Source organism: Vigna unguiculata, chromosome 3 (genome assembly GCF_004118075.2).
Source record: "Vigna unguiculata cultivar IT97K-499-35 chromosome 3, ASM411807v1, whole genome shotgun sequence".
NCBI lineage: Eukaryota > Viridiplantae > Streptophyta > Magnoliopsida > Fabales > Fabaceae > Vigna > Vigna unguiculata.
Window position 1 is genome coordinate 28,585,559 of NC_040281.1, and position 12,981 is coordinate 28,598,539.

Below are 12,981 nucleotides of genomic sequence, written 5' to 3' on the forward strand. Positions count from 1 at the left end.
GTAGTAATGAAAATTATTTTGTCTTATATTATGCCAACATTGAACATTTGGTGTTCACATTATATATATATATATATATATATATATATATATATATATGTATTTTCTTTAAGTACTACAACTCATGACCAAAATATCCAACATAACTCTCTATTTTTACCATCACAATTCCCCACATACTATTTTTACCATCAATGCCCAGGTAAAACATAACATACCTTCTTCTCCTCACTGCAATCACCAAATTGAAGTCCTTTATTTCCCATTTTCTACTTCCGAACAAAAAAACATATCATAAAACGACCCACATCACCCATAACGGAATGGAAAGGTAACAAAAGAGGAACTCTACCACCATAAAAAAGACACACATAACCAACAACGCAATGAACGTCGATGAAGGAAGGAAGAATTCCAACAACACCACCCAAAAAATGCCAACAATGTACAAAACCCCACCATAAACTGCACACTAAACCACACCTCCATCAACAACGAAGACAACTCAATTTTTCCTCCAAAGGTCACAACTTTACCAAGCACAAACCATAGAGATGTGTGAAAACAACAAAGGAAATTCGGAAACAATGAAGATGAAGGTGTGGGATAGAACAAAAGGAAACTTACAAAAGATCATCAACATAGGCATGGATGACGGCAACGGAAACCATTCTATCTTCTCTCAACGAAACATAAAGCCTCTATTTCTCTCTGCAAAACACAATGCATTTTGCTCTTTGCCTCCAAAACTGTCCGTAGCACATACAAGAATTAATATCATTTAATGAAAATCAATTTAAAAAGCAAAATTGCTCTACCACGTCAGCTATGTCAAAATTGAGTTTAAAAATCATGTTCAAATATCATTTTCGATCTTCAAAATATACTATTGGATATTAATTTTGATGTTTCAAAGTACGGAAATGATATTTAGACATATATTTTGAACTTACTTTTGACATGCTGACGTGTATATTATTTTTCTTATTTAAAAATTTGTTTTATTTTATTTTTTTAAAACTAAAACACATGTGGGAGAAGATGAGGAAGAGGTTCAGCAAAGAGAACCCATGGTTTTCTCATTTGGAAGAGAGCACTGTAACTTGAGAGAAGGGAGAAGAAATGCCTCGCGACATCATCGAACAGAGAAGTAGGGTCTGAGGTTTGGGTTCTCAACAGCGATGAGTGGTGGTTCGTTTTGACTATGTTCTTTGTTTCACTCTCACAATCGCCAATGATTCATTTTCGTTCAAATACCATACGTGATTGAAATGTTTGTGGTTGGTTGTTTTGTGGGTGAGTTGTAGGGTTTCTCCATTCTATCGTTGTTGTTTGTGTAGATATCATTTAGGATTTAGGTTTTTTCTGAGTTGAAGATGACGACACTAGAACCACTCTTAACGGAAAAAAATATGACAGCAGCAGTCACACAATGTGGGAATTTATGTGTAAATAGGTGGGGAGTTGCGTTGGAGTTTTTGTACAAATACTGGACAGTTCTGCAAATATGAGACATCATGTTCAATGTACCTAATATGAACCATAAAATGACATTGAAGTCCTCATGAAGAACTAAAAAGTCTGTTAGACCCAATCTTAATGAAAAAAATATGACAGCGGGAGTCACTGACATGTGGGAAGCCATGTGCAAATAAGTAGGGAGGTGTATTGAGGTTTTTGTACAAATACTAGACAATCATGTAAATATGAGACAACAACTTTAATATACCTAATGTCAACCACAAAAATCACATTGCAATCCTCATGAAGATCAGAAAGCTTCATTGGACCCAATCTTAACGAAAAAAAATATAACAGCAGAAGTTACACAAATGTGGGAAACTATGTGCAAATAAGTGGGGAGTTACGTTATGTTTTTTGTACAAATATTGAACAATTATGTATTTGTGAGACAACATGTTCAATGTATCTAAGGTTGGTTATAAAAATCACATTTTAATCCTTATGAAAAACAAAATAGTTTGTTCGACTCAGTCTTAATAGTCATGTTGTATGTACAAGTTAAAAATTTATACATGTTATGTTCTATACAATTAAGATAATTGTCTAGTATTTGTATTAAAATCTCAACGCAACTTTCCACTTCTTTGCCACATGTTAATGATTCCTTCTGTCATATTTTATTTATTAAGACTAGATCCAATAAACTTTTTTGTTCTTCATGAAGACTACGATGTCATTTTTGTGGCCCATATTAGGTACATTGAACATGTCTCGTAAATATAGAATTGTCCAGTATTTGTACAAAAACTTTAACATAACTCTCCACTTATTTGCACATGGTTCCCCACATGTGTAACTCCTGCTGTCTTTTTATTTTGTTAAGATTAGGTCCAACAAATTTTTTTTGTTCTTCATGAGGACTACAATGTCATTTTTGTCATCTATATTAACTACATTGAACATATTGTCTCATAATTACATAATTGTCCAGTATTTGTACAAAATATTCAATGCAACTCCCCACTTTTTTGCACATGGCTCCCCACATTTGTGACTCCTGCTGTCATATTTTTTTTCCATTAAGATTGGATTCAACAAACTCTTTTTTTTCTTCATGAAGACTACAATGTCACTTTTTTGGTTCATATTATATACATTGAACATGTCGTCTCATACTTACATAATTGTCTAGTATTTGTATTAAAATCCCAACGCAACTCTCCACTTCTTTGCACATGGTTCCCCACATGTTTATGATTCCTTCTGTCATATTTTTTTCGTTAAGACTAGGTCCAACAGACTTTTTTGTTTTTCATGTAGACTGCAATGTCATTTTTGTGGTCCATATTAGGAACATTGAACATGTTGTTTCATAAATACACAATTGTTCAGTATTTGTACAAAAAACTCAACGTAACTCCCCACTTATTTGCACATAGTTTCCCACATTTGTGTGACTTCTACTGTTATATTTTTTTTCGTTAAGATTGGGTCCAATGAAGCTTTCTGATCTTCATGAGGATTGCAATGTGATTTTTGTGGTTGACATTAGGTATATTAAAGTTGTTGTCTCATATTTACATGATTGTCTAGTATTTGTACAAAAACCTAAATGCACCTCCCTACTTATTTGCACATGGCTCCCCACATGTTAGTGACTCACGCTGTCATATTTTTTTTCATTAAGATTGGGTCTAACAGACTTTTTAGTTCTTCATGAGGACTTCAATGTCATTTTATGGTTCATATTAGGTACATTGAACATGATATCTCATACTTGCATAACTGTCCAGTATTTGTACAAAAACTCCAACGCAACTCCCCACCTATTTGCACATAAATCCCCACATTGTGTGACTCCTGCTGTCATATTTTTTTCCGTTAAGAGTGGTTCTAGTGTCGTCATCTTCAACTCAGAAAAAATCTAAATCCTAAATGATATCTACACCAACAGCAATGATAGAATGGAGAAACCCTACAACTCACCCACAAAACAACCAACCACAAACATTTCAATCACGTATGATATTTGAATGAAAATGAATCATTGGAAATTGTGAGAGTGAAATAAAGAACAAAGTCAAAACGAATCACCACCCATCGCCGTTGAGAACCCAAACCTCAGACCCTACTTCTCTTTTCGATAATGTCGCGAGGCATTGCTTCTCTCTTCTCTCAAGTTGCAGTGCTCTCTTTCAAATGAGAAAACCATGGGTTCTCTATGCTGAACCTCTTCCCCATCTTCTCTCACACGTGTTTCAATTTTACAAAAGTAAAATAAAACAAATTTTTAAATAAAAAAAAATGATTGACACGTCACTATGCCAAAAGTAAGTTCAAAATATATGTCTAAATATCATTTCCGTTCAAAGTATATTAGTTTTTTTAATATACCAATATTAATATATTTTTAATATTTAAAAGAAGATAATAAAAAAATCAAACAAAAAATCTGCACTTTCACATTGTTAAGTTTTACAGTCTATTTTTTACAATAAATAGGTATATAATTAAAGTAATCTATAAACTAATAAAAAAAATCAGTTTTAACATGGATTGTCTTATTTAAAAATGTTCTATGCATGGATGGTGATATTTGGAATGATGTATTTATTTATGCAGGAGTACTTCTCGTGGATAAGAAAAAACACTTATGAAAAAAGTGGTTTATTTCTGCTAATTTAAACAGAAATACGACCATGAAAATATGGGAAAGACATTTTTGGACCTTTCTTTTTTTATGAAAATTTAACTCAAAGATAATTTATTTACAACTTTAGCAGCAAATAATGTGAAAATAAATTATCTTATATAACATAATAAATTATATTTATATTTATATTATATAATATAATCAATTATATAATTATTTATTATTTAGTCTAATAATAAAATAAATTTATATAATAATATTGATAGAAAACAATAAAAATTAAATAAATTTGTATAATAATAATAATAATAACTATATTAATAAAAATAGTAAATAAAAGTGAAATAAATTTATAGAATAATAAAATTAATAATTGTAACATCCCAATTTAGCAGCTTAAAACTAATAAAAATAGGGAGTTTCATCATAGTTCCACAACAGATAATCCAGTGTACACAATATATTAATACAGTCTTACAAAAGGTATGACTATAAAAATATATCACTTATACACTTAAACTAAACTAATAAACTCTGTACTACTGACCACTGCTAAAGCTCCCACTGGAAACCTCCTCTTCAACACTAACACGATGACTCTTTATCCTCCAGAAGTGCCTTTGACACTGCAACCACATCTACTCCCACCGAATAGGTGATCATCGCAAAAGGGAAAACATACAACACGAGACAGACACACAACAAGCAAGGGTAAGCTAATCTGATTAAAAGAATCATACAGTTCAATTATAAACAGAAATCATGCAATCTTTGTCATTTTCACTAGAATCACATAGACCACCACAACCACAATGCAGATATATTACTCTAGACTCGATATCCGGATTATGTAAGTGACATTGGATCTCTGGGTGGCTTGCACCTGTGACGGTTCCCAAACTCTGCAGAGTTGGACACAAGGAGTTATCACCCGACCGCTCACAGGGTAAGTCCCCTTCGCGTCTAAGACTTGATCAAGTCCAAAGACTAGGACCTCCTGCTACTCCTCACGACATAATCCATTCTGCTCTATATGAGCTTGAATGATTATTGGAGTTTCAGGATACCAACCCATACGGAGTCCTTATGTCCTTACATACGCTAAAACATTCCTCTTAGAATTTCCCTTGAAATCCTAATTCAACCACATCTTCTCATAATTTGTATTCATCCAATTTAATCATACGATACATCAATGGTAGCATTCCAACCATACAGGGCCTAAGTTGCACAAGGATACATAAAAACATACATTTCCACCAAAGAAAACAGAATTAGAGCACTATTACTACATTAGCTCTCGCTCAGGCTAAAAAGTCTAGCCTAGGCGATAGGTCATCTCGCTCAGGCGAGCCAGTCTCGCCTAGGCGAGACACTAATAGTGGCAAAAAGAGAAAACCTGGGCGAACTCTCGCTCAGGCTAGGCTGGTTCGCCTAGGCGAGACCGTCTCTCGCTCAGGCGACCCCAGCTCGCCTAGGCGAGACTTCGCGCAGGAACAGAAGTGCATCTCCTGGTGTTTTCGCTCAGGCGAGCGTCACTCGCCTAGGCGAAAATACCAGGTCACGAACCTGTTCCCACATGCAGTGGATCAGTTTGCCTCAAGCACAAAGCAATTATTCACCAAATCATGCAATTCAAACACTAATTCATCTATCAAACACATAATTCAAGCTCATCTACTAATTTTCTATTCAAATTAAGAAGAGTGGTTAGCTTCCCTTACCTGTTATCATGTTTAGACAGCTTTATAAACGTCAACGCCTTAAAAACGTCAACACCTCTAACTCCACAGGATGCTCTATCTACACATAGAAACATCACAAGAACGATCAGGACATACCGTTATGATCACTGATCAACAGAGACTCATACTGATGATTAAAACGTCGCATGCAAGCGGAAGAGGGCTTGCATGCAACAGAAAATAGAAAAAGACTAAAAAGAGAGCGGAAACTCAACTTACGCGAACGGAGAAACTGATCGGTCCAATTTGAAGAGCTTGCCGAGAGGATCAATCCTACGGTCTCGGTTCTTCAATCAGATGACCAGAGAGACAGAACCTCTAGAGAGAAGTCAGAGAACTCTAGAAAAGTGGTTTCTAGAGAGATGGTGTGTTTTAAAATAATGAAACTCGTTTATAACAATTCTATTTATACTAAAACCTTTTTAATATTAAAATAATCGAGTCTCACTATTTTTAAACCACTATCACTTTTAAAACGCCATTTTCTAGGGTCTTACAATAATCAATATAAATATTATTAATAATCATAGTAACATTAAAATTACAATTCAAATTGAAATTAATTTATAACAACAAATATAATTTGATAATTTTTAAAAATATATCATTTAATATATTTTTAAAATTTATTATATCAATTAAATTATGTTATAATTTTTTCACTTTTTCACTTTTATTTTTTTAAAATTTAAATAAGAATTTTCATTCATTTTCTCTTCATTTTCTTCCTTTATTTTTTTTCCTTTTTTCAAATTTTATTCCGAAGTCAAACATACAAGGAAGGTGAATATTATTAAGTTTTGTTTTTTTAATTAAAGTGAGATAACTTATGTGTAAAGTTCCAAAAAATATTTGATAGTATTTCTAAATTAGTAAGACTCAATTATTTTACTATTAAAACGTTTAAGTATAAATAGAAAGTTTATAAACCAATTTCATTACTTTAAAACACACTATATATTTGGAAACCACATTTTAGAGTTATTTGTCTTCTTTCTACTCTATCTGACTTTGTATTCATATGTCTGAAGATCTAAGATCATAGAAGTGATCCTATCGATGAGTTTTTCCTAACCATTCGATCAATTTTTTTATTTGAGTAAGTTGATTTTTCTACTCCTTTCTTGGTCAAATTTGTCCTCTCTTCGCATGTAGTCTCTCTTGCATGTGTTCTTAGAGTTTTTTATGTGAATCTATGTTGATTAGTAATCATAACAATATGATCTAATCATCTTTGTGATGTTTCTATGTGTAGATAGAACATTCTATGGAGTTGAAGGAGTTTTGGTGTTTTAGAGTGGTTCACTGGGTGCCAAGCCCCTAGGAAGCCAGCGCTGGGCACACCTTTGATGATGTTGGGCATCATTCTTTTTTGTATGTTTTATCAATTATGTTTTATAGTTTTCTTGATATTATTAGTATCATAAGAGTTTTATTAACTAATAAATGTGAAACAAAGTATGAATTGGTGATAATTTAAAGATTTCTAAGGAAATCCTATTTGAGGTGTGATTCAATAGGGTATGTATTGAGGTAAAGACTATTCCATTTTGTGAATCTATCATGAGCTTTACTAATCATTCACACTCATTTAGAGGAGGATGATTAAGTGGTGAGAGTGACAAAAGATCATGTGATAAGGATAACTCTAGGGTTCTTATTATTGTGTCAGGGACTAACCTTGTGTGTGGTAGTTCGATAAATCAATGCATTTCCACCACAAGTACATGACTCCATGAGTCTGACTCAAGTGTATGTATTCAGATAAGTTGAATCTAGAAGAGTTTGGTTGTATTTATGAACTTATGTGATGTTGTAATTAAATGACTTATTGTATTATAGACATATGTTGTTTCTTTTCTCGAGCCAACTTACTCTCATGTTTTTGTTGTATGTGTTGATTCACATCTAGAGGATGAGGAACATGTTTGAGCCATAGGATAGTTTTTTCTTTGACATCTGCACTTTTGGAGAAAACTCTCTATAGTTTATAGTTGTTCCCTTTTATATATTATGTTAATATAATTTTATTCTTTTTAGATAACTATACTAATGTCATATATACTTTGAATTATATGTTTTTGAATGTTGAGGATGAAATGTTTAATTTTTATTAATTTCACACTATTAAAAATGGAATGATACATTTTAACTTATTTATCTTAGTTATTTATTTATTTTTCAATTTAAAAAAGTAATAATGAGTTATTTATAAAATAATCTAATTTATTTTATAAAACAATAACAAATTTAATAAATAGGTAAAATAAAAGTAATAAAAATGATTTAAAATATTGATTAAAGATTTTTTTTTTATTGTTGTTAATCAACACATAACAAAAGTTAGAACAAAGAAATGGGTACATATCAAATAGTAAATATATTTACCATTAACTAATTTAATAACGTTAAATAAACATTTAACACATCTTATTGTAGGTTAAAGCTTAATAAAAATTGAACCTGTTTAGACAAATTTATATAGAATTATTTACAAAAAATAAAAATAAAAATTTGAAAAAGACACATTTAAATGAAGTAATTTTAAGTTGCATATGTGTGAGAAGTGGTGAGGGAATGATTTGGTGGCAGATCCCTTATCCCTCACTGAACTCTTTAGATACTTCACCTCCCACAATATCAACAATCCATTCCATCCCAAAACTATCAGATATTTTTCAACTTCTTCAATGTTTCAACCTTTTCATTTTTGCTTCTGATTTTTCTTCACCAACAGTGTCTGAACTCAGAACTCTTTCTCTTCCTCCACAAAACCTCACAATCTCTTCCTATACTTTCACACATGGAGTTACCGTTAAGAACCGCAATTCTCCATTCCTCCTCTTCGCTTCAACAGAGATTCCACACTCACAAACCCACTCCAGAGTTACCCTCACCCTTCTCCTTGTTCCTTGCAAATCCACTTCGTCTTCCAAGCTCAACTTTTGCTTCCAAAGGTCAGTCTCTACTTTTCAACTCTATGTTTTGTCACCCCGACTATTTATTTTAGCTGTTTTCTGCGTTATTTGTTACGTATTGTTGTTGGGGTAGAGCTTAGAAGGTAAAATCAGCATACGGAGTTCCTTTTTTTTTGGTTTATCTTCATTGTCGTGACTTGTGACACTGAACAAACAAAAAGAAAGGGGAAGACCCAAATTGATTTTTTTTTTTTTTTTATGAAAACGGTTTTGATGTGATTAAAGAGTCAATAAATAATACTAGTTTTTCCCGGTTGAGATTTAGTGATAACATTAAATGTTATGTTTTTTAAACTCTATTTTTGATTTCTTAGCTGCCCTTATATTTTATTCAATGGAAAAAATGAACCACAGATCACTGGAGAAGGATTGAGTCTAAAAGATGAGAGTAAACATCTTGTACTTGGTGAACACCATGGCAAGCATGGAAATGAGCAGCATTATTTGCTTCTCTAAGGCATCAGTTGGCAAAACTGCTGTAAATATGTAGTGGTCAAATATTTAGCGGAATCAAACTTATTCTTATACCTAATTTTTTTAATAAGTTAAAGTATTCTTTTGGTCCCTGTAATGGTTTGCATTTCAAGTTTCAGTCCTTGTATGAGAAAATGGTAAGTCTTAGCTCCTGTAGATTTTCTTTTGCAACGGTTTATCACAGCCAAATTCTTTTTGCAGCTTGTAACTTGTTTGATATTAACACCAGGAACCAAAACTTAGCTTTCATCCATGTGTGGGAACTAAAATCATTAGGAATAAATAAATAGTTTTGAAAGTTGTAATCCACTGTGATGGTGTATTTACAGCATAATTGTATTTATCTCACTTGAATTGGTGGTGCGTTTCATGAGAGGATCCTAATTCCTGTTATGCTAATTATGCTAACTTGTTTCTTGATCTAGCAGATCAGCAGCATTACTTTCCAGCCAAGGCAACTGGCACAAGGGCAGTGCTAAATCCTATCAGTAAAGGGTTATCATGTACTGGTGCCTTTTGTGGTGATAGTTCTTGTGATGATGATGATGATGATGGCAAGGGGTTCTTGGATAACTATGAAATGATCTTTAGAGATTGTGACAAGCTAATCGAGTCTTTCATGCTGCATGAGACCGATTGGAGAAAGTTTTTAATTTTAAACAAGAAGTGGAGCAATATTAGGCCCCATTTCTTTAGACACTGTCAGGATAAGGCAGATGCCATAGACAATCCGGTGCTGAAGAACAAACTGCTCTGGCTTAGAAAGAAGCTTAAAGAGGTTTTTCATTGCTTATTTGATATTGAAAATTATACCCATCACTCTGTCATCATGATATTGGGGGTGACTAATTAAAATCAATCTAGCACAGTTCTATTCTATCTAGCCTTTTACCCCCACCCATATAACAAAGAAACGTCAATGGAAACATTGTTTGTCTAAATATTATACCAATCCTTTAAATTGTTATTTATGGCATTCACAAAGTCATTTAATACTCCTCTTCTTCAGATAGATGAAGAGTTGCAGAGACACAATGAACTTATCCTAATGATCAAAGAGAATCCATCTGAAATTAGTGAAATTGTTTCAAGGAGTCGTAGAGATTTTACAAGAGAATTCTTTACACATCTTCATACCATAGCTGAATCTTCTGTCAACAATCTTGAAACACAAAATGGTGAGATTAAAGGCTTTGAATTCTGAATTAGTGTTTCTTATAAGAGTATATTTTGCTTTTAAGTATTTGGTCAGCCACAGAACTGAATGATATCCCTTAAGTTCAGAGTTTTTAAATATTTTATTGATTTGGTGTCTTCTATAATCAAATTCATCCACAGAATCATATTACATTTTCATTCTCATCTTTCCAAAAGTTCTTTTATAATGCATTGTTCAGCTAGTGTTTGTCTGGCTTAGCCTTAACCTTGGATAAACTGTGATAATATGCCTTGGGATTTTTATGTCGTTGATGTTAGTATTCAAGAAATGAGTCAATTTATAGTTCAAACTTGCCTATTCAATTAATCTTGTATTTTTTCACCCTATGTTTATGTAACAAGATTTTGCAAAGCTTCGGAACATGTGCTTGGCTGCTGTGAAAGACTACGACAGTGCAATGGAAAGCATTGAAGCACTAAATGCTGCAGAATTGAACTTCCAAGATGTTATCAAGTCTCCCTCGGATACTTCCTGCTGGAAGATAGACAACTTAGGTGAGAAAAATCAATGCTTCAATCCAGAATTAGTTGCTCATTGGCTACAGTTGTGTTATAATGTGGAAGAAGTCAGAAGGGTACATGCAATTGTCTTGAAATGTTTTAGACATTCAAATACTTATATTGATAATAATTTGATTTGTAGCTATTTAAGATTGGTTGAGTTGGATCGGGCTCGTTGTGTGTTTGATGGAATGCCAAGAAAGAATACAGTCACATGGACTGCTATTATTGATGGATATTTAAAATGTAACTTGGATGATGAGGCTTTTAAGTTATTTCAAGATTCTGTTAAACATGGGGTTCCAGCCAACAGTAAGATGTTTGTCTGTATCATGAATTTGAGTGGTAAAAGAGTGGATTTAAAGCTGGGGAAACAAATCCATGCTCGTATTTTGAAAAGCAGGTGGAGGAATATAATTGTGGACAATGCAGTTGTTCATTTTTATGCAAAATGTGGTGATATATCAAGTGCATTTCGGGCATTTGATTGTATGACAGAGCGCGATGTAATATGTTGGACAACTATGATCACTGCCTGTTCCCAACAAGGGTTTGGGTATGAAGCTATGTTGATGTTGTCACAGATGCTAGGTGAAGGGTTCTTTCCTAATGAATATACTATATGTAGTGCACTAAAGGCTTGTGGAGAGAATAAAGCACTGAAATTTGGAACACAGCTTCACGGTGCCATAATAAAGAATATATGTAAGAGTGATGTTTTTATAGGAACTTCCCTAGTTGATATGTATGCAAAATGTGGATTGATGGTGGATTCTAAAGGGGTGTTTGATAGAATGAAAATCAGAAACACAGCTACTTGGACATCTATTATATCAGGATATGCTCGAAATGGGTTTGGTGAAGAGGCCATAAACTTGTTTCGATTAATGGAGAGTAAAAGAATCCATGTTAATAAATTGACAGTTTTAAGTGTCTTGATGGCTTGTGGCACAACAAAAGCTTTGCTAATTGGAAGAGAGGTTCATGCACAGATAATCAAACGTATTTTCCATACGAACATGTACATAGGAAGCACTTTGGTATGGTTCTATTGCAAGTGTAAAGAATACTCTTATGCTTTCAAGGTGCTCCAGCACATGCCACTTAGGGATGTTGTTTCTTGGACTGCCATTATCTCTGGTTGTGCTAGACTTGGGCTTGAACTTGAGGCTCTGGAGTTTTTGCAAGAAATGATGGAAGAAGGCGTGTTGCCTAATTCCTATACTTACTCATCAGCCTTGAAAGCTTGTGCAGAACTAGAAGCTCCAATGCTTGGAAAGTTAATTCATTCCTATGCAAGCAAGTCTCCTGCCTCGTCTAATGTATTTGTGAACAGTGCTTTAATATATATGTATTCAAAATGCGGATATGTTGCTGATGCTTTTCAAGTTTTTGACAACATGCCAGAGAAGAATTTGGTGTCTTGGGAATCCATGATCTTGGCTTATGCATGGAATGGACATGCTAGAGAGGCTCTGAAACTTGTGCACAGAATGCAAGCTGAAGGTTTTGTGGTGGATGATTATATCCATACAACAGTTGTTAGTGCTTGTGGAGGTGTTGAGCATGTAGACATTCATCAGAATAGTGAATCTTCTTCATATTACTTGCATTCCTAGTAATCTTCTACAAGATAGGAGCATCAATGAATATTGAAGAACATGTGAATGTACCTAATTAGATTATAGCTGCAGCTAAAGGATACTGTATATTCAGTAGATGAGGAGGATACATAATGATTTTTTAGAAACATTGTGCCACCAAATACTAGTGATAGGCTTCTTTTGCTTTCCTTGTATCTACCATTTATGTAAAAGAATGAACAATGATGAGAAAATGAAAAAATGAAAAGGAATGTCTCAATCACTTCATCATCAAATGGGATTTTTAAGAGTGACACTGTCTCTGAAAACTCCATTTATGATGAAGGATGCTGCTATCATATTTA

The 12,981-nt window shown here is 33.3% G+C and overlaps 1 protein-coding gene across 2 annotated transcripts; it reads left to right on the forward strand.

Moving 5' to 3' along the window:
* Positions 1-8,439: 8,439 nt before the first annotated feature.
* Positions 8,440-12,981, forward strand: LOC114178983 (pentatricopeptide repeat-containing protein At4g18520, chloroplastic-like). Of its 2 annotated transcripts, none has more exons than XM_028065154.1 (4): positions 8,440-8,819; positions 9,740-10,092; positions 10,324-10,492; positions 10,875-12,981. In XM_028065154.1, exons 1-4 carry the CDS (start codon positions 8,666-8,668, stop codon positions 12,650-12,652), a joined length of 2,454 nt encoding a protein of 817 aa, XP_027920955.1. In that variant the 5' UTR covers positions 8,440-8,665; the 3' UTR covers positions 12,653-12,981. The 2 variants fall into 2 exon arrangements, with proteins under 2 accessions (XP_027920955.1, XP_027920957.1); XM_028065156.1 differs by having other exon boundaries at positions 9,743-10,092.

What these genes read in the sequence shown, in the direction of transcription:
- LOC114178983 (XM_028065154.1), top strand. Translation starts at nt 8,666, where the DNA reads ATGGAGTTACCGTTAAGAACCGCAATTCTCCATTCCTCCTCTTCGCTT. An exon ending in TTAGAAAGAAGCTTAAAGAG is followed by an intron (nt 10,093 to 10,323) that starts GTTTTTCATTGC and finishes CCTCTTCTTCAG; the next exon opens with ATAGATGAAGAGTTGCAGAG. An exon ending in CAATCTTGAAACACAAAATG is followed by an intron (nt 10,493 to 10,874) that starts GTGAGATTAAAG and finishes TTATGTAACAAG; the next exon opens with ATTTTGCAAAGCTTCGGAAC.